The sequence below is a fragment of the Ambystoma mexicanum genome, chromosome 8 (genome assembly GCF_040938575.1).
Source record: "Ambystoma mexicanum isolate Mex_15411 chromosome 8, UKY_AmexF1_1, whole genome shotgun sequence".
Lineage (NCBI taxonomy): Eukaryota > Metazoa > Chordata > Amphibia > Caudata > Ambystomatidae > Ambystoma > Ambystoma mexicanum.
In genome coordinates this window covers 1,646,403,133-1,646,423,030 of record NC_090929.1, presented here as the reverse complement: position 1 = coordinate 1,646,423,030, position 19,898 = coordinate 1,646,403,133, and the positions used below count along the sequence as shown (strand labels likewise).

At 46.9% G+C, this 19,898-nt stretch overlaps 1 protein-coding gene across 1 annotated transcript in view; it reads right to left on the bottom strand.

Annotated features, from left to right (window-relative positions):
- Positions 1–5,369: 5,369 nt before the first annotated feature.
- The window catches only part of PDZD8 (PDZ domain containing 8), a 795,502-nt gene continuing 780,973 nt past the window's right edge, over positions 5,370–19,898 (bottom strand). Inside the window, exon 5 of the mRNA XM_069611909.1 lies at positions 5,370–9,231. Within this exon, the coding sequence (XP_069468010.1) occupies positions 7,085–9,231 (2,147 nt within the window). The 3' untranslated portion in view covers positions 5,370–7,084. The remainder of the gene's footprint in view (positions 9,232–19,898) is intronic.

The window sequence follows — 19,898 nt, the reverse complement described above, 5'->3', positions numbered from 1 at the left end:
CATAGATATGGAATACGTCGTCGGACCATCCCATCGAAAGAACGTTACCAGGTAAGAGAGTAACTTGTTCTTCTGGCACATTGACTTAGATGGGTTTGGCAGGTCACGAAAACTCACAAGTTCATAGATCAATGATTTATCTTTTGTGGCACTTCATTGGTTCTTCTTTCCATATTCCACTTGGTTTACTTACAGCCTTCACTTCTAGTTATTCAGCTCAGTTTTATTAGTTCGGCATTTTGATCCCACTTCACTGGCCCCCCCGGCTGCTCATCCACAGCTTTTATTCTCTTTTCTTTAACATTGCCATTTCGTATTACTTTCTCAGTGCCTTTGATTGATCAGAGACTTTTGAACATGTACTGTCCCTTCAAACGTGACTGATAGTGTTTCTACAAATTCCATTTCTAACATTGCATTTGTTTGTTCTTGCTGCTTTGATCTGAGGCTTTCGAGAACGTGCCGACTGCACACGTCCTCTCTCATACAATACAACTTGCGTACCAAGTTTCTCACATGCTTTGAAACTCACTGGTCGCGGCATTCTTTTATTTAGCTTCCTTGTTAAGCCGGATTCATGAATTTGGCGTCAGGGTCTCACCGCCTGCTCCTCAGACACCCCTCGACTCTTACTTTGCATTCAGGGGGAAGAGCACTGTTTGGCAACAGTAAAGAGACTGACATTCCACTGCTCCCTTCTCCTGCTTTTCCTGGCCCGCTGGAGACACAGCTCCCTCACCACAGAATTACACTGCTTTACTGTACAGTCCTTCGGCGTCTCAGCATCCCATTCTCCTTTGGCTTCTCGCGGGTTGTGCTGGCCTTCCTGCTGTGCTCTCCCTTCTACCAAAGCAGCTCTCTCCCTTCTCCTTTTATACACCTGGATCCCATCAAGGGGTTTCAGGTGTGATTCACTAGTCTCGTTTGCCTGATTCCAATTAGACAAATTATTGGGACATGCCTGACCTTAAGCTCTGTAGTCTTCAGGATCCCTCTTCTTCGTCCCAGTACTATAGTGGTGTTTCCTATAGGTAGTCTGCATTACTCTTTGAGGCATCTTCATCTCAGTACTTCGTGAAATTTCAGGGGGAAAATTAGGATAGGGACAGCAATAACCGACAAAGGCTGAGGGAGGGTAGGGCAAGTCACTGTCAGGAATGGGGGGACACCATGTCTCACCCTCCGGCACCCTCTCCTCTATCCCCAAAGACCCTCTGCCCAGGTTATCCTCCCTCGTCAGTCCATCCACAGCATCGGGATCCAAAAGCGAGGGCCTTTCCCTGGTCACCTGACCAGAAGATCACAGAGAACTAGTTGCGAGAGTGCCTTCAGGTGTCTCACAGAACCTGCCCTTGAAATGTGCTGGTGAGGGAGAAAATCATAAGCTCACCTAACCATGCATCTTGAACATAAACTACAGGGTGTACAAGCCAGCCATACTCTGAGCCAGGAAGTTTCACTGCAGAGGACGATCACACACTCCAAGGAGCTCATTAAAATTAACAAATGAGGGCCGGCAGGGAGAATCTGCCACTCCAATGGGATTTCAAAACACTGAGGATGTTCTAATGTCCCTCCAGAAAATAAGTTGGGCATATTGTAACCTGTGCCTAGCGTTCACTGTTGATGTCCAGTGAGGCTAAAACAGGTCTGCGGTCGGTACAGGTCTCGTGTAGTATTGGACTGGCCCCTTCTGGAGGGCGAAGGGACAAAGTCAGATTTGCATATGGATTTCTCCTTCTGTAATAGTATGGTTGCCTGAAAAACAATGGCTGCTCAGAGCAATGTCAATCAAAGCCATCCATCATCTTGTGGCAGTCCTAACTCTGCATGTGATCACCACCCCCTCAAAGTTGGCCTGCTAAACAGTCTTCCCTGTTCACCTTCTCTCAATGTATCCCTACTTCATTTGTGATGACCCGTGCACCCAGTTCTGGTGTCCATCTTCACCAAATGGTAAATGATGTCCCACAAAAGGTCAACCATGTGGTAATCGCACCTTTATTCAAATGTCCAATGCAGACTCGTCTAAACACAACTACAAGCCTACCACTGTTATCCCGAGTGTCCCTAATACACTGCAGTCCACTGTGAATGCTCAACTCTCCACCTATTTCTCACATTGATCCTCAACCATTAGTTTTGGGTGGGCCCTTTGTTTTGGTTTTGCTTTCCTGCATTTATGAAGCACTTTTACGACATACACTGAACCACTACCGGCTCGGTTAGCATATGTATGTCAACAATACACAAGTGCATTTAACACTGCAGGAAAGCACTGCGAGCCACCTCAAAGCCATCAAATGCGCAATCTGGGTCTAGCAATGGAAGCAGAAAACTGGGTCTGCCTGATGAGATTCTTCACATCATCCTGATGACCCCCAGAACACATTCAGCACAATACAATCCAGCTGCAACCTCAACCTCCCATCCCAACAACTTATCCTCAAAGCGAAGATTCTTGAAATGTGTTATTCCAAGTTAATCTCACATTTGAGCCTCAGAGCAACGTTGGCATTCAGCCACTTGGTGCCCCCTGTGCGGTGGGTGAGGGGGTAAGCCTCACTGGCTCATTCTTAGTATGAATGTACTGGTCCTAGTAGTGGCTATATCCCCTTGGATTATTGTAATAGCACCAGTGCTTTAAGGGAGCCGGGGACAAGCCGCGGCAGTCTCCAGAAAAGGCTCCCGAGCAGGGGCCTTTCCGGGGCCCACCCCCGACTTACCCAAGCCATGCAGACACCTGAGGCACCCTGTGTAGCGGCTGCCCGGTTAGACGAGCGGCCTGCAGGTGTCAGCACTTTGGATTAGAAGAAAAGAAAATGCATTGCCTTTTCTTTTTTTCCAAACCGACGTGCGGACACCTGCAAGCAGGGCTGCCTGAGGGCTGGACTGGCCAGCCCTCCTTTTGTTTGAGTAAATAGCCATCACCCAGCATGAAGCCCATGCTCTCTTCCCGCTGGCTGGTGGTTATTTACTCGGAAACAAAAGGGGAGCTGGGCAGTCCAGGCCTCCTGTTTCAGAGTATAACGCCATCGGCAGCACTTTCATTCAAGGAGCCCGTGGTTAAGCATTGCACCACGTGGGTCCTTGGATGACAAGGCTGCCTGCTGGGTGTGAGCTGGAGCACACGGGTCCCACACCTTTGGTGCGCCCAGCACCTTCTTTTGTTTAAAAGGAGGGGCTGGGCAAAGGTAATAATGCCAGTGCGCCCAAGCTCTGTTTCTTTTAGCAGCCCCCACCCTTAGGCGATTGGGGTGGGCTCTCGATAGGGGGCGTGGCCTAAGCACACGCACACTTAGGCCACACCGCCTAACGAGAGCACCCCCCCTCTTTTTCTAATTCCACTTAAAGCACCGAATTGCACCTTCATGGGAATCCCAAAGGCTTTCAATTAAATGGCACACATCATCTGGGTTCTGAAACTACCCTGCCACATCTTCAGCACTTTGTTTAATCGGTAACCTAGGTAATAATGTCAATGTTGGACTTACATGCACCCAGCTTTGTCCACATAGATTAAAATAAGCTTTCCCTGGTACCTGACATGGCTGCTGCCCTACAACAGGCTGAAGATGCACCCTTCACACCACAGGTCCCAACCAGAGAAACATGTGACCACACCTTTCCCTAGAACCCAGAGTTCTAAAGTTGCAAAAATGACAGAACTCAATGGTTTTGCTTAATCGATTACCTCCAGGTGAATTAGCCACTCGGGAAGCCCCGTCTGTTTCAACAGCCATTCGTCCTTCTACTTAATGCCTAGTACTTGCGCCCAATGCTGGCCCTTCTGCTCGATTCATCAAGCTTAGGTTGTGACTCTACAGAAGACTAAATGCGCGACACAGGCTACTTTCAGAAAGATGTTCAAAAGACTCATGAACATTGCTGGCCATGGCGTTCATTTCAGAGGATAACTACAGAAAACATTGTAATCCTCTGGTGAATTGAAATACTGCCTCAGTTTTAAAAGTGATCCTGGCCTCAGAGACAGTTGAAGTAGTTATGATTGCAATACCATAATCGAATTGGACGTCAATTTCAATTTAGAAAATGTGAAGCCAGGTCAAATAATATTTTTCTAAAACACACACACACAGGCTTAAAGCAGTGCCATGTTTATTTCTTGCTGGAGTAACCTCTTCAACAGGCTAGTTTGCAGCCCAAGGAGCAAAAATATAAGCAAATTGATTTAGTAAAAAAAAAAAAACTTGGATAAACTACATTTCATTTTCTTTTCATTAGTGACGTTGTGTTGTCCAAAAGCAGCAGAGTGATTGACGATTCCGAGTGGAACCAACATTCAAAGCGGAACAGACCAACGGTGGCAGCGGTGGGTGAGGCTCCATTCCTTCTTCATACAGTTTTCTCCATAGCACCTAGAAGTTCAGATGAGAATCAAAGGTGTAACAGCATTCCACCGTGTCTCTTATTGATAGTGATATATGGCAGTAAGCAGCCAAAAGGAACTTACCTCTGGCTCCACACTGAACACAGCAGCACTGCTTTCACTGGGATGAGAAGGCCGCTTGCAGTTTGCACCACACATGGTCTGTTTTCATGCACGTGGGCGCGTGAGCAGGAGCAGAGAAAGTGAAGCCGTTCACCACATTCAGTTTCTTGCAGCCATTTGTGATGGAACATGGTGATCAGGGGCAACTGTGGCAAGTATGTGGCTGAATCAGGAATATTTAGGGAAGAAGGCATGGATAACATTGGTGTTTCAGCGACCATCATGTTTTGCGCTCCCAATTCAAGGCAAGTAATATCACCAATTACAATGACGAGTCGCACGTTACATTTGCACACTTCTATATAGGTTACTACCTTTGGGAGTAAAAACAAAGATTTTGTACCAATCCTTACATAGCTATCCTGCCCCACAGTTGTTGGAAGAGCATGCCCAGACATGTAGTGGCAGCCATCTTTTCCAGTTAAGATGCAATCATCGAGTAAGGATGACGGCAGGGGAGATATTAGGGTTTTAGGAATCTGGAAGCACTACCACTACATGTTACGCAAGCTGCACAGGACTACCCTTGGGTCCTACCCTTGGGTCCGCTTTCCCTTTCCCAAGCAGGTGATCTTGCTCTTTTCTGCACAGGGATGTGCTTTCTTACCAGGATGCCTTCTCAGTTGGATGATGACACAAAATAGCTTTTTGGAGGGAGTTTGCTGCTAAAAGCCCCGAATGGACATTGAAGCCCTACATGCGTTTCGCCCTAAGAGAGACATCAGTGCCAGTTCCAGACCATCAATGGCGAGTCGCCCTGAGATGCTCAGTGCCTAGACAGAGTCTGCAACAGGGGAGATGCACAAGACCTGTTTAGAGACCCTCAGGGCTCTGCTACAGATTACAAGAAACTGAATTCGTCCAAGAAATAACCATGTTTTATTGTTAGTGTGTGTCGATTTGTAACGCTTAATACATTTTAAATCAAAACATTTTCTTTCCATTTTTTCCTCCACAACAGTTTTTGCCAATCCCCCGGTCTTTTGAAAGCAGCTTGAACAATGCAATTAATGTCGCAAGAGTTTAAATATAGCAGGTAAAAAATAAAATAAAAAAAAAAAAAAAGCATTAGTTTAACTTTTTTTTCCAATGGACCCAACTTTCTTTAAAGGAGGAACTATTACAGGGCAGCGACCAGGGTGACTGGCCGGTGCACCTATGCTTAGACACGACTGATGCAAACAAATGCCACTGACGCTGCATGAAAGGCGTGTATACTGCTACGAAAAACAAGGACTGTAAGAACATGTGCAGCAGCAAAAGAGGATCCTTCCCATGTTCACGGATTGCAAAATATGGACTTATGACCACTGAAAAATATCCCCTTTTAAAAAACACATTTTCCTCTGGTTTCATAAAACTATGTAAGGCAAGCAACGTGATATGTGACAACTTTACAAAACAAATGGGGGTCGGGGAAGGGGAGGGTAAAATAAATAAAAATAAAGCCACTGTTTGCTTCCAGAATACATTTGGCAAAAAAGTAAATAAAGCAGGAACCCTCTAGCCTTCCCAAAATAAAAGGCCAAATAAACCTATTTTTAACCGAGGCAAGACGAACCATTCTCATCCCTGGTCCCTCAATGATTACCGTGTCCTCGTCCGTTTCAGAGCACAGAGCGGTATAATCGTCATACAACAGATCACAGGTGGCCCACGAATGCCCGGCATAACCCAAATGAACATTCATCCCAGAACTAAAAAGACACAGACTGTTGAGTTCACATAATTGGTTAAATAAAGCCAAGAAAACTGGAAAGTGGGGTAGATTCTGCAGTAAATTATTAAAACACAATTTCAGGATTCAACCAATTAAAATCCATTCGTAAAGGAATGTTGCACAACCAGCAGTTGCATGGTTCGCGACGACACTTCTCATTCACAGCATCCGGAATAAAGCACAGGAAAGCATGCAACGTGGAGCTCTGGAGGAAGGTGCTGTAGAGCCAGCCACACCGCATGTGGTGCTCGCGGCAGCTGGCTTAAGGAGATGGAAGGCCACCTAAAACCAGACATTTGTCCAAATCCAATTTTAGGATTAAAAAGGAGTCTTTCTTCCAGGCTGCAAGACCACAGCCCCGCAGAAAGGCTTGGAATCTGAAGCAACTACAGAGGTGAAGACTGTGGAGCACCTTACCAAACTCCATTGCACTTCATCCAGTTCCAGGTCAAAATGGAGGGAGCTTGGGGAGAAAGATACTTGGGCACGCCGCCCTCTTGTGTGTTCTGCAGTAGCTTTCAGTGTACTGCTAGGACTCTAGTCTCTGCCCCCAGACTCAGTTGTCCAATCTCAGAGAGGCATCTCTCTCCAGAAAGAGATCCAACTCCACAGAAACTAGGCCCACCCAAACATTGTATTGCAGTGGTGGCTATTTGATAAGAGCCGCTATTAGTGTCACTTCCACCACAAGTTAACCTGCAGGAAAAGTGCTGCTCATCTTATTGATATTTTACTACATTTTGATGAATTCAATATATTTTTGATTAAGTGCAAATAAATACCGTATTTATCGCTCACTATCAGTTCCTGAAGCCCAGATGAAAAAACCTTCCATTCGTACCTAGGCCACGCTACACCGGTTCAGATGGGTCTATAATTTGCTCCTCCAATATGCAATTAAAAACGTCCGGCTCCACCTGGCTGACGACGTCTGTGTCATCAGCCTCCTCGGCGATGCTGCTCGTTTCTTCCACCGATTTAGCTATTTTTCTGGATTGTTGCTCTACAGATGCACTCTCTAAGGACTCTAAGTCCTCAACCCCGGCCCGATAATGGATCGTGAGCAGCGTTAGGGCCTGAAGTCTCTCGCCAGATTTACTTAAAGCAGCAGATAAGAGGGATTTCTTGCGGGCATCTGTTGTCTCTTTCTCTTCCCTTAACAGCGAGTTATTGTGTTCCAGCTCCTGGTCAATTTCACACTGCAGCTTATCCAACATAAACTCAAGCTTTTGGAACCGTTCATCCGTGGGTAGACCTCTGTAGAGGTCCCGGCCAATCTCCTTAACAGCAATGAACACACTGTCATCCAGTCCACCTTCCTTCCTCACCAGCTTGGCTCCGCTGTTCGCCCGTTTGGAGGGACTGCTGGTGCTCCCAGTCTCGGTGTCACTGCTTTCATTATCAGAAGTGTTTGGGGTGTGCTTTGGTGATGGCTCTACTAGGTCGCTTCCTTGCTCAGCTGCACGAGCTTTAGAGACTTGTCGGAGATTTAAAACGCGGTAGCTGGTGTTGATGATATGCCTGGTGATGCCAGTGGTTCGGTTGACTGACAACTTGGATTCAGAATCAACCCTTCTTTCCATCGAGATGCAGAGTGGGTTTTCAGCCAGACACTTCTCCTGGCATTTCTTGTGGCAAACATATGCACAGATTAAACACTGAGAAGCTGCCTTAGTCCACACTTTCTTTTTGCAGTGGTCACACCATGTAGGGTTCTGGAACTGAGTGTCTTGAAAATTATGCCTGCTCTCTGTGAAATTGTGCCCTGGGGTGGGTTCCTCCCTGAGGAATGTAGACATTTCCTCTGGAGAACTGCATTCCCTTTCCTGTTCCGTCAGGACACTTGACGCTTCAGATTCGCCGTCTATCAAATATCGAAAGTTTAAAGTTACGTCACCATAGCAAAACCTTTCATTAAATCCTTTGTGAACACTGAGACTTCGCAGGGCAGTTCTACTCACCGTAGCCTTGGGTTCGGGCGCATTTAGCCTGAAGGTGGTGAAATACTCCAGGCATGATGTGGCCACACATTCCAGAGCTATGTCCTCCAACTTTATGCTGGCATGTCCCAGGCAAACCAGACCCCCCGTTTTGAAAGCATCCCTACACCAGAGAGCGACATTCAAGTACTTATGAGCGCTTTCAACTTCAAATACACAGGAAGCCCTTGTCCATCGACCTAGTCGGTTACGATAAGCAGTCTCAGAGGACTCCCATAAGTGATGGTCATCTGTACTGTCCTTTGTGCTGCAGGAGCTTTCTGAAACCTTGTCTTTCACAGACTCCGGTTTGACAATATTTTGCTTTGGTGCAGGGAGGTCCTCCCCTTGATCAGTAATTTTTGCTGGCTTTTCTGCAGGTTTTTCAACATTGTTACAAGGCGGAGGGGGCCGCTCTGGCTTCTCAGTGGTGGGTTCTACAGTTTCCAACAAACAATGAATTTCAGAAGAAGGCAAGGTAAGTTTAATCTGAGGTCTAGGTGGCACTGGGGGTTTAAGAGTGGATCCTTGGGATGGTCGGGCAGGTGGTTGTGCTATGTCGGAAGTCTCAGGGATTTTTGGCGCCAGCGGTTTGGGTACCTCCTTTTGCTGTGGCTTCAAAGATGTTAAATTGGTTGGATTCAATTTGCGATTTGGAATTGGAGAAATAGATCCGAGAGGCTTAGTGGCTAGTATCGGTGTGCGCTTGGGGCTCTGATTGGCTGGTGGGGTCACTTCCTCTTTCAGGTCACTGAGTGGCTTGATCTCGCCTGCCAAGTCTTCAAACTCAGAATCCAATTCTTTGTTATCACCATCCCCCAGATGACCAGACGGGTCATCCTCGTAACTGAGTGGGCACGAGGGCGACAGGAAGGCCGAATCCTCCAGTTGGCCAAAGTTATCCTGCAGGGGTGCCGTCGGCTGGTTCTGGCCCACGGGCCGTTCGTAGAAAAGCTGCACTCTATCACCAGCCTGCTTGAAGAGCTTTGTAATCTGCACTGAAGAAGTAACCTTGACACCTATTGACAAAAAGAAGAAATTAGAATTAATGCAAAAGTAAACTATGGCAATATCAGGTGAAGCACTCTTACAGAAGTTAATCGGGTTTAGGAATACAGGAATACTTTCTGGTTGATCGGCACTCAAAGCATTCTTTTATTTTTCATTTTTTCCAGGCACCTCACACAAACTGCTTTGGCAATATTGTAAGCATGCCACAAAACTGTTCATTAACTGGAGTTTCCATGAAACCGTTTTTAGCTATGCACCTTAAGAAGTTTATGCCTACAATTATTCTCTATTAGAACAGAATGTATCCTCATTGGATAAGTACCATGTGGACACAACTTCCATGGAGCACGATTTGATGTAGTCTAACATTCACCTAAACACAGATAGTAGAAGCTAATCGTATATGAACGTGCGATTAATCCGCTCACTTAGACAATGAGGTGCTTCACATTAGAGATATGTTGAGAATCATCTTTCCTTATATTGAAATGTATTGATCAAATCGTCATAGATAATTAAAATGGTAAATAATATGAACAAGCAAACTGGACAAATACGTAGAATTTACATGGTAGAAAACACGATTATATTTTTAGATGTGAACGGAAAGGAGACTAATTGGGAACGGATGTGATGTAAAGAGGGGAGGGGTTCCAATGTTTGGGGGCCAGTAGTGCAAAAGAGCCTAAGGTGGCTTTGGGAATGTCGTCAGAAGCTCGGTTTGAGATCGAAGGGAGCAAGGCCATACAGGCTTTCAAAAACGACAGCCAGTGGACAAGTAGACAATATTCAAAGGATAACCAGAAACGGACTCAAGTAAGGGGAGGACAAAGGTAAGTGGAGAAAGACCACAGATGGCAGAATTGAAAATAGAGCGTAAATGGGCAAGTTGACAGGCAGGTGGACCAACAAGGAGTGAGAAGCAGCAGTCAAGAGGAGAGAGAATCAATGTAGTGATAAGAGGTTTACTAGCATGGACTGGAAGGGCAGGATTGGTAAATATTGTAAAGTTGAAAACAGTAACCAGCAGTGTTCGCAATGTGCAAGGAAAAAGAACCATGAGTCAGAGAGAAGGTTTAAGTTACTTACCTGTAACTATTGTTCTCCAGAATGGGTCTCATATGGATTCCCATGCTCATGAATATTCCTAGTCGTCAGCCTGGGGATCTTCGCTAAAAGAAAAAACTATTCACTTTCACTTTAAAACTGTATTTCTCCTCTAAACCGATCACTGCCCTCTGGGTTATACTGCCCCCACCCAATGACAGTCCACTCCCTAAGCCCCTCCTCTGGCAGTCATCTTCAGATTTGGAAAGCATGTGAAGTGTAAGTATGACTAAGAAGAACCGCAGAAGGGCCGGAGGGCGGGTTCGCTTGAACAATAGTTACAGGTAAGTAACTTAAACCTTCTCCAGCATGGGGTCTGTCATGGATTCACATGCTCATGAATAATGAATACAAAGCAGTACAACATTCCACAACCACGGGAGGTGGTAAGGCTCAACAGAAGCAAATAATTCTTACCTCTGGAACAAATTCACCCCAAGCAAACAGGTTGTGTAGCACTACTTGGTCAACTCTTGACTCCTCCCTGGAACCCCAGGCGACACAGTAGAACTTAGTGAAGGTGTACGTGGACCTCCATGTAGCAGCCCTGCAATGTCCAGCAGGGGCACACCAGAAAAACACCACCATCACAGCGATCGCTCTGGTGGAGTGGGCTTTTCGGACGGCCGTGCAGCAGTCCGTTAGGCAACTGATGACCGTGCTTGATCCAGCCAGAGAACCACCTTGAAATGGAAGCCTTGGAAAAAGGCCTTCCCAAGGTTCACAGGAGGAAAGGTCACCAACAGTTGTGAAGTCTTACAAAAACTCTTTGTGCGCATCACGTGGAACTTCAGGGCACGAGCAACGTCCAACAAGTGCAAGGCCCTTTCCGCCAGAGACAAAGGTTTCTGGAAGAAAACAGGTAGCACCAAGGCTTGTTGAGGTGGAATTCTGACAGAACCTTCACCATGAAAGGGGAGTGCATACACAGTACCACCTTTGATCCATGGAATGTCAGTTATGGCTGCTTGCAGGATAGGGACTGGATCTCACCTACCAGTATGGCAGAGGATAGCCACAAGGAAAGCAGTCATCCACGAGAGAAACTTGAGCGGGCCCAATGCATAGGCTCGAAGACAGCCCCACATGAGCCTCGTTAGAACCGCATTGAGTTCCCACGCCAGGGCATGGGCCTTCACCGGCAGGAAAGATTGGAAAAGTCCTTTGAGAAGCTCCCTGGCGTGTCTGTGGGACCAAAACGAGGATCTTTCTGGGGATTGGATGTAGTGGGAGATGGCCACCAGATGCAACTTGATGGAGGCATGCGTCCAACTAGTCTTTGCAAGGATAGCAAGTTTGGAAGGATCTGTGGAGCTGTGACCCACCCCGCCCGTGAGGGGTAATCTTCTGCAACCAGCACCACGGAGCAAAAATGCTTCCACGTATGGCCGTAGCACTTTAATGTCGACGATGCCCTACGGTTGGCGACAACCTCCCTGCAATCCGCTGGCAACTCATAACCTCCAAACTCTAAGGCTGCAGTAGCCAAGCTTTTAGGTTCAGCGATCCTGGGTCGTGATGAAGGATTGAACCTCCCTCTCTAGTGAGAAAATCCAGAAACCACTGGCAACTTGTCTGGAGTTGACGCTGATAGGCTGAGAAGGTCTGAATCCCAAATCTGTCTTGGCCACGCTGGGGCGATGAATATCAACTTGGATTGACACGGAGTAGGTTCATGACTCATAGCAGGAGGGAAAGGAGGAAACGCATACAGAAACAGCCCTACCCACAGGAAGGAGAACACGTCCCCCATGCTCCTCGGCTGGTGGAATCTGCTGGTAAACTTCTGGCATTTGGAGTTCACCACTGTCGCAAACGGATCGATCTGGGGTCTGCCCCATTTGGTGAACACAGTCCACCTGGATCCAGACAAAGCTCCCACTTGTGGCATGAGCAAAGTTCCCTGCTGAGGGAGTCTGCGATGGTGTTCTTGACTCCTGCCAGGTGAAGAGGGACGAGGAACATCACCTGTCCGACGGCCCAGTGTCAGTGCCCCATTGCTTCCTACAACATGCTGGTGGTGGTGTCCGTGAACATCCTCACCACCTTGCCTTTCAGAGATGGTAGGAACGACTTGAGGGCCCAGAAGACTGCCCATAGTTCCAGGATTCACTCCAAACCCTTCCAGGGAGACGTCCATGGTAACTGTCTCCTGGTATGGGGGGGAGGGGTTTGAAATAACGTGCCTTGGGCGATGTTGAAGCGGATGCCCCATCACTCTAACACCCGTCTGAACTCTTCATTGAGTGGGATCTTGCTTGTGAAGCTTCCGGACACCTGCAGCCAATGGGCGTCCAGGAATTCCTGTAGGGGTCGCATCTGCAACCTGCAGAGACGTACAAGGTAGATGCACAATGACATGCCCAGTAAGGACTTAATGGGCTGCACCGTGGTCGCCTCGGTCGACGACAACCATTGCACCTTTCATAGAATGATTGCTAGCCTCTCCTCCGAGGGCGATGCCAGACAAGCCACTGTATTGTGTCTGGCACCTAGGAACAGCACGTTCTGTGATGGCATTAAGCAGGACTTTGGATAGTTGATGGCGAATCCCAGATCCGTCAATAGTCAGACGGTCGTCTCTGTGGGTTAGTCGGCCAGCTCCGGTGAGCCGGCGCATATCAGCCAGTCGTCCAGGTACGGGTATACGTGTATACCCGGTAGACTGGCCACCACTGGTGCCAGGAATTTCGTGAACACTCTTGGGGCTGACTTCAAGCCAAAGGGTAGAGCCTTGAACTGGTAGTGCTGGCCCTAAACCACGAAACCTAGGAATTTCTGATGTTTGCGATTGGGGACGTGGAAATTAGGGATGTAACAGTATACCGTTAAAGATACCGCGAACAACGTAATTTAACAATAACCGTCACATTGTTTATACCAGTATACCGTTTATACCGTTAAGTGTGTTTTTCAATCTGATTTGGAAAGGTTCAATAAGCAAGTGCTAAGCAGTCCTGGTCTTGCACTGTTGGATGTGCCGTCTGCCAAGGGGGCCTTGTTTGGCAGACAGCATAGGGAAAGTGAGGCCACATTAGTAAATGCAGCTTTGCTGCTGTGACCGCTCTTTCTCTGTGATCAGTAGTCGGGTCAAAGATCAGCCGACTTTGCGCAAATTGTGTTGAAAGCTGTCCAGTGCCTGAACATTTGTGTTCCCAATGCAAAGCTGGTAACGATGAGCTGACTGACTAGCTCTATAAGCATACCGGAGAATCCAGTTCATAGACTCCGCCAGACCTGGTTTTCATGGGCAAACTAGAACAAAGTTATTTTGTTTCAGGCATTATTTATTTGAAAGGCAGCAAACAGATTTTAAACGTTTTCACACAGTCCTCCTGGTCCGCGCTACAGGTCAGATCTTCTATGGTAATTGTCCCAATTTCAATTTGCAATTAGCAAGACCACAGGGACATCACAAGGATGAGCTGAGGGCCTGAAATGAAGTGAGCATTTTATTTTTCCTTTTGTCCGTATGTCAACAAATGTAATAAAACGTTCAGTGACTTGCAAAACAGTGGAGCCAGGAGCACTTTGCATAGCAACCACTTAGCCAGCAGGATCAGAAATGTATTGATTCAGCCTGGCCCGGCATCATGTGCCATTACTTCAGTAAGTTAAGGTCCTACTGCACTGAGCAAACACACATTGGAGCAGCCCTTGCTCTGGCTGTGCAAATTGTAAAACAAAAAGGACAGCCAATTAAATCATGCATATCAGATTACTCTCCCCAAGTTTTAGATTCAGGGAACTTAAGTTTCCCATGGTCATGGACAGATAGCCATCCAGTTCTGTTTTAGCTTAAAATACTGGGATTTGTAGTTTTCGCAGCAATTTGAAAGATGGGGAACTACAAATCCCAGAATTCAAAGGGGGGAATGAACTGGATGCCCTTTTGATGCATGTCCACAAACATTTTTAGCTCTGTAGACCAGGCATGGACTGACCTTTATGGCAATAGGCCCATGGGCGAATCAAAAACGCGAAATGCTTGTGTGGGCCAATTTTTTGGGTCAAAGCGGGGCACTTTTTTGGCCCTTGTGTGCCAGTTTGATGAGTGACTTCACTATGCGGGTAATAGTTTTGACCACTGTTGCTGAATAAATATTCTTTTAAATTAACAATTTGCATCACATTTTATCAAAAATCTCCCCCTTGGGTACTATTCAAACAATGTTCCAAAAGGAATGAATTCCCATTTGCAACTATGTACCACTTTTATGTTGGTTCCGGGGACAATTTTATGCCCCAGTCCGACCCTGCGGTAGTCTGTGTGAACACTGGGCCTATCAGTGCTTTCTGCTAGCAAATAACTGCCACCCACTGTCCTCTGTGTAGATGTGCACATTGGCACTAGAGTTGCTGCTTCGCTTGACCCTTCACCTATTTGCCTTCTGCATATGGCACTGGACTCGAGCAGGCAGGACAGATTTTACATTCAATTTGAAGTATCCAGAGCAATGGGGGTGAAATGTTTCTTAGGTCTATTCTCAATTTGTGACACCACCCATGAAAGCATTCCTCCCTCTGATGTGGCATCACAAGGGTTCTAATGCACTCAGACCTGGGGAAAACGGTACTGATGAGGCTCTGGTGAGGTGGTGGTCTAGCCCATATTTGTGCCGATATATAATTTAACAGTCATTTTTAAATTTCTTTTTTTTGCCACTATCTTCAAGAAGGTAAATGAACATGTATTGCAAGAATCAAGAAAGAAATCAACAGCGCCCACTGAATGCTGTCCCTTTAGGAGTACATGGTCAGTGGTGGCTCCGACATCATAATACACCAGGCAGATGGTGAATAAGCTATAGTGATTAGATCACTATGCAACCTTTCAGTGTGTCTGTGTTGGCTATGACCTCTTGACAAAAGAAACACAATGACATGGGCTTTCAGACCGCACAAGTGACTTTTCTCTCTTTAATGGGATAAAGAAATTTCAAAACAAACTTTGTCGCAGCCAGGGGTCCTGATGCCCATGCCATGTGGTTCCAAAAAAATGGAAGTCGGTCAATTTTCAAAGCGATGACCAGTGACTGAGCAGCAAGCTCATTGCTCAAAATGTGCATTATAACACTTCCACTAGTCACTCTTTCATTCAAGGCGATCAACGAGTGAGCGCCATGAAAGACCAATTCTGCAGCCAGTTTAGATTCCTGGAGGATCAGCTAAATATGTGCAGAGACATGTTTAAAAATGCTACCTTGATGCAGCTGGAAAATCCTGCCTGCGTATTCGTAAGTTAACTAAAAAGCATTGACTTAATGGTAAGTTAAATGACTTCAAATTCAAAAAGGCAATGCAAAAAAAGTTCTTTTTTTGGTACAAGTAGTTTCAGTTGGAGCAGTTTTTAATGCCATTTTGAAAACCACACGTGCCTGACACAAAATCAATGTGTTAGCAATAGGAAGAATAAATACAGTGCCAAGAAGGAAAAGGATTTACTTTGGGTTGGCGGCTTTGCGATTTATATATAATTAATGTTTTCTAAACATATGACAATGGGGGATTTCCCTGGTTCTATCATTGAATTTACATATAATAAGTCACACCACAAAATGCACTCCTCTCTGTGGGCATTGCCTGCTGCCATATCAAAGTGTAACATGTCCATGATTACCGAAACCCTTTTGGTCCTCAAGTAAACTAAAGGCTGTAGCGTAGAGGGAGTGAGTGCATGTGCGCGCGTGTGTGTGTGTATGCGCACAGGCGCATACTACCATCAGCCTCAATTGATCTGCGGCATGCAGATTATCAAAATGGCAACATGTTCATCTTCACCAGTAGCCTGTGGGGGAGCTAATAGCCTAAAAAGAAAAGCTATTAAGTTTGCTTTGCCAGTCGCAGCATGCCCCCTCACCCCACTCCTCTCCACACGTGTGTGTTTGGTGGAAGCAAGGGGTGGCATTTCAGTGGAAAGTATGTTGAAAAGCCCAATTCTGGTCCTGGGTGCCTGGTTTTGTTTGTGATGATAAATCGGACAATGTATGACCTTATAAGAAAATATTTGTCAATATTAGTTAACTCCACCTGCTATACCGCGATAACCATGATATACCGTCATTTGGCAAGAAGGTTATCGTACCGCCATAAAACTAACACAGTGACACCCCTAGTGGAAATATGCTGCCCCCTGGTCCAATGACCTTAAGAAGTCTCGTTTCTCCAGTTGACCCAGCACATGGTGCATCGTAACCATCCTGAAATTTTGGGACTTTAAGAATTTAAGATGCCGTAGGTAAAGAATGTGTCTCTAGGCTTTCCCAGTCTTCTTTCTGACTAGAAAGTATCTGGAATAGACTCCAGAGTCCCGGAGCCTTTGGGGAACTATCACCCTTTTCGCAGCATGGCTCTTACCTCTTCCAGAAGCTGTGGGATGTGCTGCTCCTGCCAGGGAAGGGTGGAATACGAGGACACCTGCATTGGAACTTCAACGTGTGCCCCTGGGCAAGAGCGTCCAGCACCCATCTGTCGGTGGTGATCTTCCTCCACTTGCTGACAGACCTAGTCAGCCGGCCCTCCCACAGGGGTGCACGAGTGGGGGCCCGACGTCTTGGCCGGCTCAGGCTTGCTTGGGCACCGGCATCCTGCCCTATGGGCAACAGAGACACTGCCCTTGTTACCGTAGGCCTGTGATCAGCCTCTGAAGGCTTCTTGCCTAGAGGATCAGGAAGGCTGTCTGTAAAACGTGGAGAACCCTTTTGACAACCTGTTCGATTTTCCCCTGGAGCAGTGAAAAGATGAGCAGTGCTGCTGGAGAGTGGTCTCTGTATCAGTCTTGATGGCCTGCAGGGACTCGTCGACAGCCTTTCCAAAAAGATTTTCCCCATCAAAGGGCATGTCCAGCACCTTCGCTTGGACCTCGTGATGGAAGTTAGTGGCCTTCATTCATCCCTGCCATCGAAGGCAGACACTGTTCCACATTTGCCAGAACCTTGTGTCAGTGACATCAAATGCCACCGTGATGGTGTGGTCCGATGACACTTCCCCTTCCTGGAAGAGGGTGAGGGCTTCTATCTTCTTATCGTTGGGGGAAAATGCCAAGATCTGTCTTAGCTTGTACCACAACTCAGTCATACCTAGCCAGGATCAGCAGTGTGTTGGCCGCCTAGATAATGGATGTTGCGGTTTCAATCACAGTCTTCCCCGTGGGGTCCCATCCCCCCCCCACTCCCCCAACTGTCTTAAGGACCGAAGACGACAAGGACAGGTTAGCCGACACCTCACAACCACCGACAACACTGAATCCAGAGATGGTTGTGATCTCAGACACTTGGATGCGTAGCCCGGCACCCTATACATCTTTTCCAGCCTACGCCTGCTTGGTCGGAGCTGTGCAAGGGTTCTTCCTGAGAGCCAGGCCCTCTTCTCAAACATCTTCCAGAAAAGGCACCGCCATGATAGTCTTCCTCATGCCCTCTCGCCTTTGGCACAAGAAGCCCTCCTCCTTGGTCTCCTCGGGTGCCAACTGCAATAGCTCGGAGGCCCTGGCGATCATGGAGCGGAACGAACCCACCTCATCCGGTGGGTAAATGCAACGTGGGTCATCCAAATGTGACTAATCACCGTCCGCTGCCACAATGTCCTAGTCATCATCCGTCCTCAGGCCCGTACCCGTGTCTGGGTCTGCTGGGGCCCGACGTGGTGGAGGAAGAGATTGATATGGGGCCATCAGATGATGCTTCCTCTTCTTCAGAGGAGGCTGATTGGGGACCTGGGGGACCACAGGTACTTGAGCCACAGACATCCTCATCTGGATCTCCGACACCAAGGTGTGGAGAGTCGACAATATCCAAGGAAATGTCCCTCGGCTCAGAAGGCAACGCAGTAAAGCAAGGCACCGGGCCGGCGTGGTCCACATCGTCCGAGGACCGTATGTATGGACTCCTGATCTTCGTCATCCGCAGACGAGAACTCCATATCTTGGGCGATCTGGGAGGGCTTTTTAGGGGCCTCCCCACCCCACCCCCTTTCCTCCCTGAGGGACCAGAGCGGTTATCTTCACACCTTCAGGCACACCTGCAGACTTTGCCAAGGGCTCTGCAGCTGTGTCGCACCGCCTGGGCACCTACACTTTCTGCACCATGGGAGCTACCCTCGTAGGATCAGCATCCATAGTTGCCGTGGTAGTAGCCGTTGACTGGGTTGCCAACTAGGTCTTCACCTGTGCCGGTTGGGCTTGCGTGGGCTGTGCAGACTTCTCCTCGGTCCTCGGCTTCTCTATAAGGAGACAATGGACAACCTCCAGCTAAAGGAAATGCGAAGTGTGAAGGGTCGTAAATGGCCTCTGCCCAGGAGAAACATGGAGGAGATGCTCCTGGGTCCCAGGGAGAGACCAAAGGGGTGGAGCTGAACAACCCTTTGTTGCTTAACAAGGACAAAAGACACATTTTAAAAAGACTGATAACTTACTATGTAAAATTGCGCAAAAAATAGAAATATAGAAATAATACACGTATGGTAATGTTCAACGCGCACATATGTAGAAATATTCTCCTAAATTGGACATTGTGTTCAGGATGAAAAGGGAATAATTCTGGGAAAAGCAGACAAGATCCCACAGCGGCGGGGCTTGGAGGATTATCTGCTACACAAAATATGTAATCTGTATATATGGTTGTTATAGAGGTTGCACATCTGTAGATATGTATTGTACCAAAAGTAGATTTTGTGTTCAAGGAGCTAGGGGTGGACTCTAGGCCTCATAAACCCACACCATAAAGGTGACACACTGTTTTTCTCCTCCTATCAAGGAAGAGAGGCGACCTTGACCAATCCCTGTCAAAGGGGCGAGTTTAGGATAAACCGACCCAGTCCAATCCGAGGAGCCCAGCAGTCTGTCCTAACTGGAATCCCTGACCAGAAATCTTGACGGACCAGAATCCTGACAGTTCCGTTTAAAACCATATCTAGTGAGTATCTATAGATAGAACTGTGTCACTAGCATATGTACTGTCCATAGTCAATCCCTATCTTAAACCCATCCTCTTTTGTCTTCAGAACCTGATATTGTTAGGAGTATTTTTGAATTGTTAGAACTTTTCCAACGCTGAGTTTCTCTTATTTGTATTCTAAAATCATAAGTCATTAGTGTTGTGAGTAACTAAAGTGAATCCCAGAAAGAAAATGAATATCCACCACGTGAAGGGTTCCCTGACCAGGAATGTGGAGATTCATGTGTGGCATTCTCTTTTTCTATAGTCATAATCTAGTGTAAGAAATCCTGTTTGTCTTTTAAAAGTGCATTCCTGTTTTCCCATTCTTGCGCCCGTCTCGAAAAACGACCTCCACTAAAACGTCCATAACTCCCTCGATGTTTGTGCTAGAATCCAACATCCACAGCTTTAATTCGCATCTAAAACCACATCCCAAATCCATATGGTTCTCCTGTGATCGTGATTACCGTGCATTGAAAAGTTTGCCGTGAATTTCGTTTTAGGGAAATTCTGACACATGTAAAACAGCTTTTGATTGCTTCAGACCTTAATTTTAAGATTTCACATTGTTCCTTAGTATCAAATCATTGCTAGTGTTTGGGTGCAACTATCCAAAGTGGCTCCCATAAGAA